At 38.5% G+C, this 21,234-nt stretch overlaps 1 protein-coding gene across 3 annotated transcripts in view; it reads right to left on the bottom strand.

The window, feature by feature from the left end:
- NUDCD1 (NudC domain containing 1) overlaps positions 1–21,234 on the bottom strand; it is a 99,835-nt gene that overhangs the window by 65,438 nt on the left and 13,163 nt on the right. For all 3 annotated transcript variants that reach the window (XM_057735828.1, XM_057735829.1, XM_057735830.1), the window contains exon 2: positions 7,244–7,398. In XM_057735828.1, the coding sequence (XP_057591811.1) occupies positions 7,244–7,398 (155 nt within the window). The remainder of the gene's footprint in view (positions 1–7,243; positions 7,399–21,234) is intronic.

Raw genomic sequence — 21,234 nt, forward strand, 5'->3', positions numbered from 1 at the left:
TTCAAAACTGTTGAAAATCATTCTGAAATAACATTTCACAGCTGAATCGCGAAAGAATTAAAATTTCATTGATAAATGGAGCACTTATTGAATGACTACAATGTACAGTACTGTATTAAGTAAGTGCTTTGACTTTGCCATCTCATTTAATTATCTCCAAACCCTATGAAGTTAAAATTACTATCCTACTTTAACAAGATAAAGAGCTCTGTTCAAAAAGATTAAATAATTTGCCTGGAACTGCACTGCCAGAAAATGGCAGGGCCAATATTCAAATCTTAGCTGACTGCACTCCAAAAGTTGGTCTTTCCTGTATTCCACACTTTAAGTAACCACTTCTCAAGTTTTTCTAAACAAGTGATACCTCAGAACTCAATGCAATTTAGAGAATAACTACCCCCTCCCCCCAAAATAAACCCCTAGTATGAATGAAACTACCATATTCAGTTTTCCTTTCAGGCTAATATACTATACAGTATTTTAATCAGATTCCTGAGTCAACAAAACATAATACAAAAATCTCAATGTCCACATATTATATAGAAGTGACACTAAATAAACAGAAAATAAGTACTAATACATAAACTGTATATATCTATGAAGACATCTTAAAACAGTTTTGGGCATTTCTTAGTTACAGCTAAAAGAGGCAAGCTCAGAACAAAGCATTTTTCTAATACATGTATATTTATAGAAAACGCTATTCAATTTTAAAAAAATGGTCAAGCTAAATTAAATAAGGATGCCATTTACTGGTATTATTAGACACTGACATTTAAAACTTTGCCCTTTTAAAAGGGAGTGATCTTTTTCTGGAGAAAGGCTTTCGTCACTAATAACTATTAACTTTATTTGGAAGGGAAAAAAGTCTTTTTCTTTCTGCTTTTTTTTTTTTTTTGCTAAAGCTTTATGGAAAGGTGTTTTAAATTAATTGCAATTTGATTGAGGAATGTCTTTATGTACTACAAAGCTTTCAATAATGCATTAAGCACACACAGTTCCAAGAACTTACTCCTCTTGTTTTTCTTTAACCAGGTAAATCACTGCCTCCCTCAACTGTAGAAAATAAGCTGGATTCAGGTCTAGATAAGAACATACTGGCGTACAACTGAGCTGGACTAACAAGTAGTTGTCACCAGTCACTCTAAGACACAGCCTTACCAGTGCATGCTTCAAATGGAATCCAGTAACTCTCCTCTGGATCTTTACATGCAATTTAAAGAGGTACCACAAGATGGTAGCAAAAACGTGTTTTTCAGATAAATGGAAAAATAAATCAGCACAGAATTAATTCCCTAAATATTAAGAAACAGAACACGTTACTTTAAAATATGCCCTAATATCATACATAATAAAATGACAACATAACAAAGAATCAAATTTTAAACACTTTTTTTCTTTTGCTTTCCTAAGGAATTTTCTACTTCCAAAGGGTACTTCCTCCCAATTGACATTTCTCTAAAAGTAAGGATCATAAACCACAAGTTAAACTGACTTGGAAGTAAGATGCCTCTATAAATCTGTGTGTTGAATTGCTGCCATCTGCTGGCTCCTCACAAAATCTAAAGGTCAAGCAACTTGTGAATTTCATTCTTGGGCCCTATACCCTTCACTTTCACCACAACACTGTTTAGCCCAGATTAACAAGAGTGGTCATTTCTGTAAATCAGCCGCAAGAAAAGAACCTCTCTGGGATTTGTGCATGTGGGCCTTTGACTCAAAGAAAAAAAAAAAAAAACCAACAAAAAAAACCAGACAATAAAATGTATATTAGAACAACAGTCTTCTGCTTTAAAAAAAGCCAATATGTGTAGCCAGCAGCCAATACTGCCCCCAAAACAGTTCAAAGAGCAAGTTGATTTCCTTTGTTGCTGACCAGAAAAATAATAAGAAACAAGTATGGTATTTTTTTCTTTACCACAAGTGCAGTTTCTCAAAAGTTGGTCACCAGACCACAAGCAAAATCATCTGGGGTGTCTGATAAAATGCAGATTCCCAGACCACAACCAACCCTGATAAACTGAATAAGAATATTTGGGAACCATAGCCTGAAATTAGCTTTTTGTTTTGATCAATTACTCCAAGTGATTCTGATGTGCAATAAAGTTTGAAAACCAAAGACAAAAAGCTGAATTAATTAAGCAGAAAAACTAAAACAATCCCAATCATGGTTCTTTAAAAATAAAATAATGATGAGATCCTTCTAAAGTTTGATTAAGGAAAAACAGGAAAATTAGAGAAAAGAAAAATCGAGAAAAGATAATTTCTTCCCTAGCAAAAATACACATTACAACATTACCGAAGAAACAGAGTTTGAATAAAACAATTACTATAGAATAAAATGGATAGGTGAAAAGAACCTTGAAAAAGAACAGGATAAATAATAGGTCCAAAGAGAATTTTTACCTAACATATAAAGAACAGATTATTCCAACCCTAAATTATTTCAGTTCCAAAAAGCTCTCCAATTCAAGGAAACCAGCAAAACTGTAATCAAAATCTGACAGACATCAACAAAATAAAAATAAAAAACCAATATAACTTGTGAAAACAAATACAAACATTATAAATAAAATGTCAGCAAACAGAATCCAATAATGTATCAAAAGAATAATTTAACCAAAAGGAATTTATCCGAGGAACTTAAGGAATTAGGAAATTAAGGAATTTTTAAACCATATCAATTTAATTCACTACACTGATAAATTAATAAAAGGCACATAATCATTAACAATAAGTGGGTTCTGAAAAGGCATGCGATAAAATTCAGCAGGCATAATAAAAACATTAAATAGAAACAGAAACTGAATCAACTTTAAAACAATAAAAGCTATTTATCTAAAACCGACAGTAAGTATTCTCTTAAGTAAATTTAAAAGCCATTACAGTTAAAATCAAAAGTTAAACAGGGATGCTTTGTAGTCCCCATTATTATTAAACATTGTCTCAGAGGTTCTATCTAGTAACATCAATAAGACAAAAATGAAATGACACAGGAATGTTATTTCTACTTTCGTAAGTCCTGACATTTCCTTTTACTAATGATGGAACAGTCTACTTTGAAAACCTAAATGGAAGTAGGTAAAAATTACTTAATCATCAATTAAGGTGGCTGCTTATACAACAAATAGTCTTTATCAAAAAGCATCCGGGAAAGAAAATAGAAAAAAACCATATTCTATTCACAAGAGGCAGAAACCATAAAAATTCAAGAATAAACTTAATGAGCATAAGATCAAGGGAAAACTATTAAAATCTTACCTTAAGGACATAAAAGAAGATCTAAATAAATGACACACCATATTCTTGGGTGGAAAAAAAAAAAATCACAAAAATGTCAATTCTCCCCAAATTAACATAAACTACCCACCCTAGCAAAAAACTGGAGATTTCTCTATTGAAAGTTTTAACTAGACTGACTCTGGCCATCAGGCCCAGCTAAGTACAGGACACCACCAAAAGCAAACAGAGGAATCAGCAAATGCCCACATATATAGAAAATGTACATTGCTTTGAACGTGTACAAACGTACAAAAAAAGGTTATTTCAATGTCAAGTTCAAATTGAGGAAGAGAGGGAAGGAAGCCGTTCACATTCTACTATAAACTAATAAACTAGAAGAGACTTTACTTTGTACACTGTGGCATTCCCAGCACCTACAATAATGCATAACATATAGCAGGTAGTCAATAAACATTTTGAATGTCGACTGAATAGTATAAATTAGACTATGTGACTGAGTAAGGCTCCATAAGTCAATATTCTTAAAGAATATCCAGGGACTTCCCTGGCAGTCCAGGGGTTAAGACTTCGCCTTCCAATGCAAGGGGTGTGGGTTTGATCCCTGGTGCGGGACCTAAGATCCCACATGCCTCCTGGCCAAAAAACCAAAACATAAAACAGAAGCAATACTGTAACAAATTCAATAAAGACTTTAAAAATGGCTCACAAAAAAAAAAAAAAAAAACTTAAAGAAAAAAGAATATCCAGATTTTAGATTTGTCTTCCTAAACAAAATAACAGAATCGTAAAAAAAAAAAAGTAGAAGTCCTTAAACTTAAAGGACACAATAAAATTCTAACTACACATATGCAGAGTATGGATGTGTCTGATCATGTATGGGCAATATAGTACACATATATGTGTGCAGAGCATCTGGCTTGTGTGTCTACACTATCCAAGTATACAGTGTATACAGAGTGTATGTGTATATAGTGTCTTTAGTAAGTCAACAGACAGGCAAAGAGAGACTAAACCAAATAAGGAACCATAAGGAATTACCCTAAGGTGTCCAAAGAAGCTAGATAATAGAACAGGAAAAGGAATCAAAGACATATTAGTCTTTCGTCTGATTCCATGTCAAGTAAGCTATCAAAAAAAATTACAGAAAAAAGCTATCAAAATTATTTTATTTCCTATGGAAACTTTCTAACATAAGAAAAATATACTGACCAGTCCACACTGCTGGTCACTACAGTATTTCAAATGCAGTCATGAACTTTAATTCTAGATTTCCAATCTTGTGATTTAAGTTGGGATTAGCATCCCAAAACATGATTATCAATAAGTGAACTGATAAAACCAAGCTTCTGGCCCTCAACTGTGACTCTATCCACATCCCTCTCCTAGCCATGCACAGTAATAAACTATTTCCTCCTCTATACTACTTCTGCAACTTGTCCTTACTTCTACTGTGACATGTTATCAATTTATTTGTGTGTGTGGCTACAAAGCATGTAGCAGTATTCAATGAAAGTTTGAAGAAAAATAAATCTTTCTTATTCACTAAAAATATCTCAACAAACCAGACTCATACTTGTACCTGAAGAAGAAATAAGATCCTATCAAAAATGTAAAGCCAACAAGCTTTAAGCAACTGTTATCCATTACATACAAATACTGATGATTAAGCCTTCTGCCGGCTGCTAGGATCACAGAAACATAGAAAGACCCACAGCCTAGACCAAGGGTTCGCAAACTATAGTCCAAAAGCCAAATTACCTGTTGTTTTTGGAAATAAAGTATTATTTGAATGCAGCCACACTCACTGTTTACAAATTCTGAACTGCTGTTTTCACACTACTACAGCAAAACTGAGCAGTTGTGACATAAGACTGTCTGATCCATAAACTCTATAACATTTATTATCTGGTCCCGCGCAGAAAAAGCTTGCTAACCTCTGGCTTAGCAGGAATTCACAGTCCATACAGATCTGAGAGCTAATGATCTGAATATCCCGGGGGAGAGCAAAGGGAGGACTTCAGGGCAAACTTCCTAGATTAAATGGTTAGCTGAAACTTCAGTGAAGATTGGAAAGCAGCCTGACACAGAAACAAGAGAGAATGTTTCAGGTTGAGTGAATTACATGGGAAAAGGGTTGCAGGCAAAAGGATACAGTGCATATTTCAGTACCTGCAAGAGTCTAGTAGTGTTAGAATGTAGTGTACAAAGTGGTAAAAGACAAGGCTGGAGAAAACAGCATTATAAGCTACAGCTGCCAAGGTGAGGAGTTTGTACTTTTTAAGCAAATATATCACTTTATGCTTATAGTTGCCAGAAAAATCAAAATCAAACATGCACACACACACAAACCCACCTCTGGAAGTATATACAAGAAACTAGAAAAAGGAAGTTACAGAGGGAAAGGGGGTACAACACAGGACAGATAAAACTGGGGTCAGAGACACTTTACTAAAAATACCTTTTTAAATTTCTTGATTTTTAAATCACATGAATGCATTACCTATTCTGAAATTACATATTAAAAAGTGCAGATTTTGTCATAAAGGAAATATTTAAGGAATTTAAATGAGAAGTGATAAGATTAAACAAACAAATCAGATAGATTATTCTGTAGATGCAATGCAGAGGAAAGCTAGATAGAAGGAGCAGAGAGTAGCCAGGAAGCTGTTAACAGACCACTGGTTACTTAAAGCAAGTACATTAACAATGTATTGTGGGGGCTTCCTAGGTGGCACAGTGGTTAAGAATCCGCCTGCCAATTCAGGGGACATGGGTTCGATCCCTGCTCCAGGAAGATCCCACATGCCACGGAGCAACTAAGCCCCTGTGCCACAACTACTGAGCCTGAGCTTTAGAGTAGTCCCTGCTCACCTCAACTAGAGAAAGCCTGTGCAGCAACAAAGACTCAACACAGCCAAAAAATAAATAAATAAATATTTTAAAAAACCAACAATGTATTGTGGAGCTTACAACACATGGAGAAGTAAAATGTAGGAAATAGCTCAAAGTATGGAAAGGGAAGTAAAAGGAATTATATTATCATAAGATTTTTACACTGTTTTTTAAGTGGAACAACATTAATTAGAGGCAAAGTAGGGTAAGTTAAGGATGAGTACTACAATCCCTACATTAACCATTAAAAATAATAACAATACAAACAGGTTGAAATAAGAAGCCACAAGAGAAAATTAAGTGGAATTTTAAGAAAAATTTTTTTAAAAAAAGAAAAACTGTGATGAATTAAAAAACAGGTAGGAAGAGAGACACAAAGGAACAAAGAAAAGATGGGACAAAAAGTAAAGAATTGGTAAAATGGTAACATAAACCCAACTATATCAGGAATTATATTAAATATAAATGTACTGAGCCAATTAAAGAACAAAGCTGGATAAACAACAAGATCCAGCTATACGTTCTTTGCAAGAGACACACTTTAAAAATAACACTGAGAAACTCAAAGAAAAAGGATAGAAAAAAACAAATACTAATTAAACAAACAAAAAACCAGGACAGCTATATCAATATCAGAAGATTTCAAGACAGAAATTATTCCTAGAGCCCAGAGATAAATAGGGATATTTTATAACGCTAAAAGGACTGATCCATAGCAGACAAAACAATCCAAAAATATCTATACCCAATTAACATACTTAAAAATACATAAAGCAAAAATTAGAAGGAAAAAACAGATAAATCCACTGTCACAGTCAGGGTTAACAACTCACGAGAAAAAGCAGACATGAACTATTACATCAATACTGAGATATAAAACACATCATATTTTATTGGTGGAAGTAGAGGGGAATAAGTTAAGTTTAAATAACAGGAATAAGCGGAAAAACTAAAACTGAATTAAACTAAATGAAGCCTCACATAAACTGGTGACAGGATTCCATATATTAAAGGTATGTGTACCTCAATTCTCTAGACATCAGATGAAAAGTGAAAATTAAGGATCAAATTTATTGGAAAATCCTAGTATTACAGACTCTTTCCTTACCAGCATCACTGTTAAATTCATAATTCTTCCAAGGTTATCAATGTAGTAGACACTGTCTTGATACCATGGATCACAGTGAAGATAATTATACATTCCAAAAGCATGCATGTGTTCCAGTGTATACTGATCATCTCGAAGTTTTACTTCTGCCACAGCTGAAATATAAGAAAAATAAACATAAATATCATGAGTTTTGCCTCAGATTGTTCTTTTCTGCAGAATGCCAACAAGGCAAAAAACAAACCACAGAATGCTAATCACCAAGGCCTTCAGGACAATTCACTGTTATTCATTTCAAAAACAATTTCTGGGCACCTACTAGGCACTGTGTGCAGAGGATAAACAGTGCGTGAAACTGACAAGCTCCTGCCCTTACAGAACTTAGAATATATGGGCCATAGAAGACAGCGCTTTTCCTACCACACTCTTTTCTTTCAGGTACCTCTTCCTTGTAATTATGAATAAAAAGAACAGAGAAATTCTAAAATTGAAAGATTTCCTGTCTTCTGGAAAATATTAAGCACACTTTATAACGAGTTTTTGTACTTTTTAAAATGCTTTACCCTCTATTATCTCATTCATTTTTACCACACGTTAAGAAATAAAGAAAATGTTCTTATTATCTCATTATATAATTATGGAAATAAATGTAAACACAAATGGTGACTTCTTTAATGTTATACCACATCTTTCCCAAGAGTACAGAACAAAACAATATCATATCTGGAACAGAAACAAGGTTTCCTACTTAAAGAACAGTGCTTTTTCCACCAGGGCATTAGAGGCTTCCATAATTTTATTTCAATTTTTTCCAGCTTTACTGAGATATAATCAGCATATAACATTGTATAAGTTTAAGGTATACAACATAGTAATTTGATATATGTACACATTGTGAAATGATTATCAAAATAAGTTGACTTAACACATCCATCACTTCACATCATGTAGTTACAATTGTTCTCCTCCTTATAAGAACTTTTAAGATCTACTCTCTTAGCTGCTTCCATAATTTTAAATCTGCCAAGTATGATGTCTGCCTCCCACTCCTCCTTCCCTTCTATGTAAACAGAACCCCTTTCATTAATAGTTCAGGGCTGCCAGTGACCTAGAATTAATTTCTGCTCCAACAGGAAACACATAAATAGACTATACTGGGCCTTAATTATGAAACTCATACTTTAACCATGAAACTCACCTTACTGCATTCTGACTGCAAGTATTTTCGTCTTTTTTTCTTGAATGCTCACCTGTTCCTACTTCTATTACGTGCCTTGAGTTGCAGCTGACTTACATTTATTCATTCATTTGGCAAGTATTTTAATAAACACAAATGATACAATGATGAGAAAAGAGCACAGAATCTACCTTCTAAACACTTATGATCCAGTGGGGAAATAGACATTAGTCAAATAATCAAATAAATAAATAAATATATAATTAAAACTGTAATAAATTTTACAAAGAAAAATTTTGGATACTGTGAGAACAAATAACACTGGAAGCTGATCTACCTGGTGAGATTAATGAAAGTTTAAAAAATTTGAGCCAAATTACAAAGGATAAGGTAGAGTTAACTTAGGAAATATCCCTACACACACAAACACACACACACAGCCTACTTATAGGCAAAAGCAGAGCAGGCAAAAGTAGAAGGAAAAACTTGTATTCAAAAAACCAAAAGTCAGCCAGACTGGCTGAAATACAGAACAACAAGGATAACTGCACAAGGAAAGGCTACAGATGAATAAAGCTAGAGAACTGTGGTCAGAAGTTGGATCACAAAAGGACTTGCCTTTACTTATCTTTATTGATAAACTCAATGTAATTTAAGAGCTTTTAAGCAGGAGAGTAAAGTCCAGATTCAAATTTATAAATGGTTACGTATAATTAAATATGGAAAACAGATCAGAGCAAAGCAAAGTAAACCCAGGAAGATCCACCAGGAAACTACTGCAGCTGCCTAAGTAAAGGATGGTTGAAGTCTGGCAACCTATCAGAGGTAAAATCATTATAACTTTATGATGGATTGGACAGAGGCTAAGGAAATCGTTACTACATAACTCAAGGAAGTGTTCATTTTATAAGGAAGTTAAAAATACGTATTTACTGATTAGAAGGCAAACAATCATCAGTTCTTGGTTTTCTAGCACCACTGTGTGGAGTAAACTCCATACTGCAGGAAGTGTATGTAGTAACATAGTGGCCCAAAGCGGTAACATTAGGCAATGATACAACAAATACATTTTCTTCATATTTGTGCCAAAGACCCCTGGGCAACCCTGAACAAGCCAGAGGATTCTTAGCCCTCTCTGCCTTAGTACAACACCTCCTCGGCAAATGTTTGGATCTGGAAACCATTATCAGGAAACCATGAAATGAAACAGTCTAAGTCTTCTGTTGCTGCATTTTGACAAGATTAACTTTTGTAACTTATTAGGACACAAATGAAGGGCACATTACATACTTACTATTTTGAAAAGCTGATAACGCATAGAAAAAGGCCACTCTCTGGCCCCAAATAAGAAAGGAAAAGTTATTGCATTTATCATGTCAATCATCTTGAATATAAAAGGGCAGGTAGAGCAAATGAAAGGAGAAAAGCAATGTCCAGAATGTGACAGAGCTTAACCACTGGCGGGGCTCTTTTGTAGAATCTAAGGGAGAGGTGGACAACAGGGAGTCTCCAATCCAACTTGACCTTTGAAATGACTGAAGAGGAGGAATCTCCTTAACAGAGGGCTAAGAAGCCAGTATAGTAAGATATTTTAATAGTAACATTATCTTGTATTGGAAATAAAAGAGTTTTGCTGAAAATGCCTTCTCACTCTTTTAAAAAGAACTTAGGGGGACGGAGTCAAGATGGCAGTGTGGGAAGACATGGAGATCACGTCTCCCCACAAATAGAACAGTTGCCAGAGGCCCACCAGGGACCTGAGGCCCAAGCAGACCGCAGGAACCCTGGAGTAACCAGGTAGGACCTGGGGGAAGTCAGGGGGGCAGGGAAGGGGAAGCCGGACCAGACCGGCGCCCCTGGGGGATGGCTGGGTGAGGGGGGAGATTCCCGCCTGGAGGGACCATTGAGGTCTGGGGAGATCGGGGGAACCGCAACTGGATTTCTCCCACCCAGGAGGCCTGCTGAGCTCCCCAGTGGGGTCCTCCACCCTCCATGGCCTCCTCTGGGCTGCCTGAGTCTTAGGGGTGTGGGAAGGAGGAAGGAGGGGCGAGGAGTTGGAGAGGCGGACCAGAGGGGGTAGGGGCTTTGAGATTGGGGGATGGGGAGACAAGAGGGTGTTTCGCCTGCCTTCTTGGCCAGGGAGGCCGACTGGGCTCCCAGGCCTGGTCCTTCACTCTCCAGGCCCCCCTCTGGCACGAGGGTTCTGGGGGCGTGGGGCGGAGGAAGAGAAGCAGACAGAGGGTGGGAAAGGATCTCTCCAGGTCAGAAGAACAGGGGAGGTGCCGGCGGGTATTTCTTCTGGGTGGGTCCTCCACCTTCCAAGGCTCCTCCCTGCCGTTGGTCCTAGAAGTCTGGTCTCTCGGTCTGTCTGGCTGAGTGGGTCGTACAGGCGTGGTAGAAAGGGAGGAGAGGAGAAGAGGAAGAGAGGCAGACAGCGGTGGGGGGGATCTTGCAGGACCAGAGGATCAGGGGAGACACTGCAGGAAATCTCCCTACCCACTTGGCACCGGGAGGCCTGTTGCGCCCCCAGGCCTGGTCTTCAGTCCTCCAGGGGCCCCTCTAGGTCTCACTGGTCCTGGGGGTGTAGAAGGAAAGCAGGGGAGAAGAGGAGAGGTGGGCAGGGGAGGGGGCCTTCTGGGAATGGAGGATCAAGGGAGGTGGGGGAGGTATTTCCCCGGCCCACTACCTTTGGGAAGCCTGCTAGGCTCATGGACCTGATTTTTCACACTCCAGGCCCCCACCAGCTGCTTGGGACCCAGGATAGTGGGGGGCGGGGGAGAGGAAGAGAGGCAGACAGGGACCCTATGAGACTGGGAGACCTTGGGAAGTGCCGCAGGCGTTACCCCAGCCCAGTGGGCCCTGGGAAGCCTGTTGGGCGTCAGAGTCTGGTCTCCTGCCTTCCAGTGCCCCCTGCAGCTGTGAGGGTCCTAGGGGAATAGGAGAGAGGGGGTGAGGAAGAAGAGAACCCAAAGGGGAGGGACCCTCTGAGACTGGAGGACTAGGGGAGGTGCCCAGCATTTCTCCCACCAACTTGGGCCCAGGGAGCCTGCTGGGTACCTCGACCTGGTCCTTTGCTCCCAGGACCAGAGGCATTCCTGGGCCCCTCTGCCTCATTGGGCCTAAGCCCCAGTCCCCACCACCCCCAGGGCCTTTTCTAGGCGTAGGCCCTGCTCATTGCCTAACTCCCCCCCCACCCCCCCCACCTTGTCTAAGCTCCACCCCCACAGCCAAGGCCTTTTCTGGCTTTTTTTTTTTTCTCTACTTTTCTTTTTTTTTCTTGCACTTCCTCACTTAGGCTATTGCAGTTGTTTTACCTTCCAGTTGTTACTCTTTTTTTTTATTTAATTTTTTCTAACACATGTGTTAGTTTCCTATTATCGTATTTTTTATCTTGCTATTGTTCTTTTCTCCTACTTTTTTTTCTTTTTCAATTTTTTTCATTTTCCTGCTCCACACGGCTTGTGGGATCTTGATTCACAAGGCCAGGGTCAGGCCTGAGCTGCTGAGGTGGGAGCTCTGAGTCCAAAACATTAGACTAACAGGGAAACCCAGTTCCCAGCAAATATTCTTCAGAGTGAGGTCTCCCAGAGGTTTTCACCTCAACATCAAGACCCAGCTATACTCAACAACCTACAAACTCCAGTGCTTGAAACCTCAGGCCAAACACCCAATGGGACAGGACACAATCCTTCCCGTCCAAAGTGGGGAAAAAATGAGACAACAAAAAAATATGTCACAGATGAAGGAACAAGGTAAAAATACACAAGACCAAATAAATGAAGAGGAAATAGGAAAATTGCCTGAAAAAGAATTCAGAGTAATGATAGTTAAGATGATCCAAAAATCTCGATAACAAAACACAGAAACAGTTAATAAGGACTCAGAAGAACTAAAGAGCAAACAAACAGTAATGGCTAACAAAACAACCGAAATTGAAAATACTCTAGATGGTATAAACAGCAGAATAACTGAGGCAGAACAACGAATAAGTGAGGTGGAAGAGAGAATGGGGGAAATAACTGCCACAGAGCAGGAAAAAGAAAAAAGAAGACTGTCTTCCAACAGTCTCAGAGACCTTGGTGACAACATTAAGCGCACCAACATTTCAATCATAGGCATCCCAGAAGAAGAAGAAAAAATGAAAGGGTCTGAGAAAATATTTGAAGAGGTTAGAGTGGAAAACTTCCCCAACATACGAAAGGAAATAATCAAGTCCAAGAAGCACAGAGAGTCCCATACAGAATAAACCCAAGGAGAAATACACCAAGGCACATGTTAATCAAACTAACGAAAATTAAACACACAAAAAAAATATTAAAAGCAGCAAGAGAAAAGCAACAATTAACATACAACGGAAAACCCATAAGGATAACAGCAGATCTTTCTGCAGAAATTCTGCAGGCCAGAAGGGAATGGCAGGATATACTGAAAGTCCTGAGAGAGAAAAACCTACAGCCAAGAATACTCTACCCAGCAAGAATCTCATTCAGATTTGAGGGAGAAATCAAAAGCTTTCCAGACAAGCAAAAGTTAAGAGAATTCTGCACCACCAAATCAGCCTTACAATTGCTAAAGGAAGTTTTCTAAGTAGTAAACACAAGAGAAGGAAAAGACCTACAAAAACAAACTCAAAACAATTAAGAAAATGATAATCAGAAGATACATGTCAATAATCACCTTAAATGTAAATGGGTTAAACACTCCAAACAAAAGAACAGACTGGTTGAATGGATACAAAAACAAGACCCTTACATATGCTGTCTACAAGAAACCCACTTCAGACCAAGGGACACATATAAACTGAAAGTAAGGGGATGGAAAAAGATATTCCATGCAAATGGAAGTCAAAAGAAAGCTGGAATAGCAATACTCATATCAGACAAATTAGACTTGAAAGTAAAGACTATTACAAGAGACAAGGAAGGACACTACATAATGATCAAGGGATCCATCCAAGAAGAACATATCACAATGGTAAATATCTATACACCCAACATAGGAGCACCTCAATACATAAGGCAAATGCTAACAACCTTAAAAAGGGAAATCTAAAGTAACACAATAATAGTGGGAGACTTTAACACCCCACTTACATCAATGGACAGATCATCCAAACAGAAAATAAATAAGGACACACAAGCTTTAAATGACACATCAGACTATCTCGACTTAATTGATATTTATAGGACATTCCATCCAAAAACTACAGAATACATTTTCTTCTCAAGTGCACATGGAACATTCTCTAGGATAGATCACATCTTGGGTCACAAATCAAGCCTCGGTAAATTCAAAGAAATTGAAATCGTATCAAGCATTTTCCCTGACCACAATGCCATGAGACTAGATATCAATTACAGGAAAAAAATTGTAAAAAATACAACCACATGGAGACTAAACAATATGCTACTCAACAACCAAGGAATCACTAAAGAAATCAAAGAGGAAATCAAAAAATATCTAGAAACAAATGACAATGAAAACATGATGACACAAAACCTATGGGACACAGCAAAAGCAGTTCTAAGAGGGAAGTTTATAGCAATACAGTCCTACCTTAAGAAACAAGAAAAATATCAAATAAACAACCTAACCTTACACCTAAAACAATTAGAGAAAGAAGAACAAAGAAACCCCAAAGTGAGCAGAAGGAAAGAAATCATAAAGATCAGATCAGAAATAAATGAAAAAGAAAGGAAGGAAACAGCAAAGATCAATAAAACTAAAAGCTGGTTCCTTGAGTAGATAAACAAAATTGATAAACCATTAGCCAGACTCATCAGGAAAAAAAGGGAGAAGATGCAAATCAACAGAATGAGAACTGAAAAAGGAGAAGTAACAACGGACACCTCAGAAATACAAAAGATCATGAAAGACTACTACAAGCAACTATATGCCGATAAACTGGAAACCTGGAGAAAATGGATAAATTCTTAGAAAAGTACAATCCTCCAAGACTGAACCAGGAAGAAATAGAACATATGAACAAACCAATCACAAGCACGGAATTTGAGACTGTAATTAAAAATCTCCCAACAAACAAAAGCCCAGGGCCAGAGGGCTTCACAGGCAAATTCTATCAAACATTTAGAGAGGACCTAACACCTATCCTTCTCAAACTCTTCCAAAATATAGCAGGAGGAACACTCCCAAACTCATTCTACAAGGCCACCATCACCCTGATATCAAAACCAGAAAAAGATGTCACAAAAAAACAACATGACAGGCCAATATCACTGATGAATATAGATGCAAAAATCCTCAACAAAACACTAGGAACAAAATCCAACAACACATTAAAAAGATCATACACCATGATCAAGTGGGGTTTATCCCTGGAATGCAAGGATTCTTCAATATACGCAAATCAATCAATGTGATACACCATATTAAAAAACTGAAGGATAAAAACCATATGATAATCTCAGTAGACACAGAGAAAGCTTCTGACAAAGTTCAACATCCATTTATGATAAAAGCTCTCCAGATAATGGGCATAGAAGGAAATTACCTCAACATAATAAAAACCATATATGACAAACCAACAGCCAACATCGTTCTCAATGGGGAAAAACTGAAAGAATTCCCTCTAAAGACAGGAACAACACAAGGCTGCCCATTCTCACAATTATTATTCAACATAGTTTTGGAAGTTTTAGCCACAGCAATCAGAGAAGAAAAAGAAATAAAAGGAATCCAAACTGGAAAAGAAGAAGTAAAATTGTCACTCTTTGCAGATGACATGATATTATACATAGAAAACCCTTAAGATTCTACCAGAAAACTGCTAGCACTAATTGATGAATTTGGTAAAGTAGCAGGATATAAAGTTAATGCACAGAAATCTCTTGCATTCCTATACACTAACAACGGAAGAGCAGAAAGAGAAATTAAGGAAACTCTTCCATTTACCAGTGCAACAAAAAGAATAAAATATCTAGGAATAAACCTGCCTAAGGAGGCAAAAGACCTATATGCAGAAAACTTTAAGACACTGATGAAAGAAATCAAAGACGACACAAACAGATGGAGGGACATACCATGTTCCTGGATTGGAAGACTCAATATTGTGAAAATGACTAACTTACCCAAAGCAATTTACAGATTCAATGCAATCCCGATCAAATTACCAATGGCATTTTTCACAGAACTAGAACAAGAAATCATATGATTTGTATGGAAACGCAAAAGACCCCAAATAGCCAAAGCAATCTTGAGAAGGAAAGATGAAGTTAGTGGAATCAGGCTTCCTGACTTCAAACTATACTACAAGGCTACAGAGATCAAGACAATACAGTACTGGCACAAAAATAAAAAGGAAGATCAATGGAACAGAACAGAGAACTCAGAGGTAAACCCAACCACATATGGGCACCTTATCTTTGACAAAGGAGGCAAGAATATACAATGGAAAAAAGACAGCCTCTCCAATAAGTGGTGCTGGAAAAACTGGACAGCAACAAGTAAAGGAATGAAATTAGAACACTTCCTAACACCATACACAAAAATAAACTCCAAATGGATTAAAGACCTAAATGCAAGGCCAGACACTATAAAACTCCTAGAGGAAAACATAGGTGGAACACTCTATGACATCCATCAAAGCAAGATCCTTTTGGACCCACCTCCTAGAATCATGGAAATAAAATCAAGAATAAACAAATGGGACCTCATGAAACTTAAAAGCTTTTGCACAGCAAAAGAAACCATAAACAAGACAAGAAGACAGCCCTCAGAATGGGAGAAAATATCTGCCAACAAAGCAACGTACAAAGGATTAATCTCCAAAATATATAAGCAGCTCATGCAGCTTAATACCAAAAAAAAGCAAATAACCCAATCCACAAACGGGCAGAAGACCTAAATAGACATTTCTCCAAAGAAGACATGCAGAGGGCCAACAAACACATGAAAAGATGCTCAACATCATGAATCATTAGAGAACTGCAAGTCAAAGCCACCATGAGGTATCACCTCACACCGGTCAGAATGACCATCATCAAAACATCTAGAAACAATAAATGTTGGAGAGGGTGTGGAGAAAAGGGAACTCTCCTGCACTGTTGGTGGGAATGTAAGCTGGTACAGCCACTATGGAAAACAGTTTGGAGGTTCCTTAAAAAACTAAAAATGGAACTACCCTATGATCCAGTAATCCCACTACTGGGCATATACCCAGAGAAAACCATAATCCCAAAAGAAACATGTTCATTGCAGCACTACTTACAATAGCCAGGACACGGAAGCAACCTAAATGCCCATCAACAGATGAACAGATAAAGAAGATGTGGCACATATATACAATGGAATATTACTCAGCGATAAAAAGGAATGAAACTGAACTATATGTAATGAGGTGGATAGACCTAGAGACTATCATACAGAGTGAAGTAAGCCAGAAAGAGAAAAACAAATACCATATACTAACATATATATGGAATCTGAAGAAATGGTACTGATGAACCCAGTGACAGGGCAAGAGTGGAGATGCAGATGTAGAGAATGTACTTTAGGACAAGGGGCTGTGGTGGGGGGCAAAGGAGAAGCTGGGATGAAGTGAGAGAGTAGCACAGACACAGATACACTACCAACTGTAAAACAGATAGCTAGTGGGAAGTTGCCCATCAACTCGATGATGGGTGATGTTTTAGAGGGCCAGGACAGGGAGGGTGGGAAGGAGTCATGGGAGGGAGGGGATATGGGGATATATGTATAAATACAGCTGATTCACTTTTATACAGCTGTATAAATACAGCTGATTCACCTCAAAAACTGGTACAAGAGTGTAAAGCAAATACATTCCAATAAAGAGCTTTAAAAAAAAAAAACTTATGCCTAACAAAAAGGGAATCTCCCTTAATCTTTAGTAAATTTCATATAAAACATGCATGGGACTTCAAAAACCTAGTTTTTCATTCACAAATTATTTCTTTTTCTTTTTTAATGTACTTTATTTAGTTTTATTTATTGGCTGCATTGGGTCTTCATTGCTGCGTCAGCTTTCTGTAGTTGTGGTGAGCGGGGGCTACTCTTTGCTGCGGGTACATAGGTTTCTTACTGTGGTGGCTTCTCCTTTAGCGGAGCATGGTCTCTAAGTGCACGGGCTTCAGTAGTTGTAGAGCATGGGCTCATCAGTTGTGGCTCGTGGGTCCTGGAGTGCAGTCTCAGTAGTTGTGGTGCATGGGCTTAGCTGCTCTGCGGCATGTGGGGTCTCTCCAGACCAGGGCTTGAACCTGTGTTCCCTGCATTGGCAAGCAGATTCTTAACCACTGTGCTACCAGAGAAGCCCCACAAATTATTTCTTGAATGTCTACTATGTGCCAGACATGGTACTGGGCAAATACTAGTAAATAAAACACACATGATCCCTGTCCAAATGATGCTAACAATGGTCACAATAACTGCTTCTTCTCCTTTCAAAATATACAATTAGGTTGAACCCTACGAAATTCTCAACATTCAACTCTTTTGACACCAACTAAACATGACTCAATCTAAAACTGACAAATTTTGCAATGAATAGTATTTTTTTAAAAGGGAGGAAGACTCAGGAAAAGATGGCAGCGAAGTAGAGAGATGTGGAGTGCATCCCTCTCCACAGATGCATTGGGAATGCACGGAAGGATGCAGTAATTCCCACAGAGAACCAGCTGAACACCAGCAGACGGCCTCGGACACCAGAAAGGACTGCGGGGAGCCCGACATAGCCGGTAGGGAGGCATCTACGAGGGCTCAAAGAGGGTGAAGCGGCGGAGCTGTGGCAGACGGGAGGGAGTGAGAAACATACGGAGGGTCCGCAGCACAGCTCAGCGTTCCCGGACCGAGACGTCGATCCGCGGCTGAACGGAGGGTCCGGGAGCGGGAGCGTGGGAACCGGAGAGCTGGTTCAGGGTGAGAAACATTGTTGCCAGTAGGGTGACGGACTGAGAGGACAGGAGGGAGGAGGTCCGCGGAGAGGAGTGCCCCTCCCAGAGAGCTGCCTGGCCATGATGGCGGCTGGAGGCTGCAGGCTCACAGGCGGGGGGGGGGGGGGTGCCGCGGGCATAGCCTCTCTCTCTCTTTCCACGCCTCTGCAACAGGCAGTGGAGAGACGACCATGGGCCACCTAAGGCACTCAGGGATAACAAGCACCCTCAGGCATTCGGGCGGGGCTAGATTAAAACCCCTTGCAACGCCAGCAGCAGGGAGGCTGCCAAGAGAAAAAAAAAAACAACAGCAACAACAACAAAAAAACCTGAGAGAGGCCCAACTCTAAGACTTTCTGTTTACGCCTGAGCGACTGGCGTCCCTCTGCAACAGGCACCTCCAAGCCCGACTGAAACAGTGCGCCACTGCTCACTCACTCCCAGGAGAAGGAGCCACTACTGTACCCTCTCCCTCCCCACACACCGAGGCTTACAGACGAACAATAAAGGAACCTCTGCTGGTCACAGAATAATGCAAAAAAACCCAAGGCAAGGAGAAGGACACTTACAGCTGAGACGCTAAGGAAACAGAAATATTAGTATCAATTCCTATTGAACTGGTCCATTCTGGGATCAGTTCTGGATTTTTTTTTTTTTCTTTTTCTCTCTCTCTTTTTTTTTTTTCTTTATTAAATACGATCTTAGCCCTAAGGGATCTACAAGTTTTATAACATAATTTTTTAATGATATTTTTTATTCTTTTTTTTTTTTTTTTTTGCCTTTTTATATACTTCTATATCTAGCTAAGTTTTTGGTAGTACGGACAATATATCTCTCATACTTTCCTTTCATCCCTATCTTTTATACATTTCTATTCCTTTCTTTTTATTTGCATATTTCCAACCACACTACACTCTTCTGTTTCCCTTTCTTCCAGCCTTTTTAAGTTTATTTTATCTTAACATACTTATAAGCAACACTATCGGTCTGCTCAGACTCCTTGCTCTATTCTCCACATGACACACTGCCTTGGTATTTAATATTAGGCTTTTGTCTTTATCTTAGTTCTTAGTACAGTTGTCTAATTTCATTCTGAGAATCTCCATTCTCTCTGGTGGTACTCTGGCTCTTTTCTATATTTGATCCTAGCTTACAAAATCTCCCTGGGTTAATGTTTGTATGTGTAAGGTGTTATTTGTTTGTTTGTTTGCTTTTGTCTCTGATTTGTTCTGTTTCAGTTGTCAATTTCTGTTGGGTTTCTCTTTGAATATCTGATAGCACACTGGGGTTCTGTCAGGTCTTTCTAGAGCCTTATGTCCTAATGGATTCAGTAATTGTGTGTCTTATACATGTATGTGTTTCCTAGACTTAATATTTGTTTAATCCAATACTTGGACATTAGTCTGAGGCTTGGACAGTCTTCTATAAACACCTCTATCGCCAGGACAAGCAACCCCAAAAGTTTGGACAACCATGAGGAAACAAAGAAACACCATGCAGGCAAAGGAGCAGGAAAAAAACCCACAAGACCAAATAAATGAGGAGGAAATAGGAAAAATGCCTGAAAAAGAATTCAGAGTAATGACAGCAAAAATGATACAAAATCTCGATAACAAAATAGAGAAAGTACAAGAAACAGTTCATAAGAACTCAGAAAAACAAACAGCAATGGATAACAAAATAACTGAAATTAAAAATACTCTAGATGCTATAACCAGCAGAATGACTGAGGCAGAAGAACGAATAAGGGAGTTGGAAGATAGAATGGGGGAAATAAATGCCACAGAGCAGGAAAAAGAAAAAAGAATAAAAAGAATAGAAGACAGTCTCAAAGACCTCAGTGATAACATTAAGCGTACCAACATTCGAATTATAGGCATCCCAGAAGAAGAAGAAAACAAGAAAGGGTCTGAGAAAATATTTGAAGAGGTAGAGTGGAAAACTTCCCCAACATGGGAAAGGAAATAATTCACCAAGTCCAAGAAGCACAGAGAGTGCCATACAGAATAAACCCAAGGAGAAATACACCAAGGCACATAGTAATCAAACTAATGACAATTAAACTCAAAGAACAAATATTAAAAGCAGCAAGAGAAAAGCAACAAACAACATATAAGGGAAAACCCATCAGGATAACAGCTGACCTTTCTACAGAAACTCTGCAGGCCAGAAGGGAATGGCATGATATACTGAAAGTCCTGAAAGAGAGAAACCTACAGCCAAGAATACTCTACCCAGTAAGAATCTCATTCAGATTTGAGGGAGAAATCAAAAGCTTTACAGAAAAGCAAAAGTTAAGAGAGTTCAGCACCACCAAACCAGCCTTACAACAAGTGCTAAAGGAACTTCTCTAAGTAGGAAACACAAGAAAAGGAAAACACCTACAAATACAAACCCAAACCAATTAAGAAAATGGTAATTGGAACACACATGTCAATAATCACTTTAAATGTCAATGGATTAAATGCTCCAACCAAAAGACACAGACTGGCTGAATGGATACAAAAACAAGACCCTTCTATATGCTGCCTACAAGAAACCCACTTCAGACCAAGGGATACATATAGACTGAAAGTCGAGGGATGGAAAAAGATATTCCATGCAAATGGAAGTCAAAAGAAAGCTGGAATAGCAATACTCATATCAGACAAATTAGACTTGAAAGTAAAGACTATTAAGAGACAAGGAAGGACATTACATAATGATCAAGGGATCCATTCAAGAACATATCACAATGGTAAATATCTATGCTTCCAACATAGGAGCACCTCAATACATAAGGCAAATGCTAACAGCTATAAAAGGGGACATCGACAGGAACACAATAATAGTGGGAGACTTGAACACCCCACTTCCATCAATGGACAGATCATCCAAACAGAAAATAAATAAAGACACACAAGCTTTAA

The sequence above is a fragment of the Hippopotamus amphibius genome, chromosome 5, assembly GCF_030028045.1.
Source record: "Hippopotamus amphibius kiboko isolate mHipAmp2 chromosome 5, mHipAmp2.hap2, whole genome shotgun sequence".
Lineage (NCBI taxonomy): Eukaryota > Metazoa > Chordata > Mammalia > Artiodactyla > Hippopotamidae > Hippopotamus > Hippopotamus amphibius.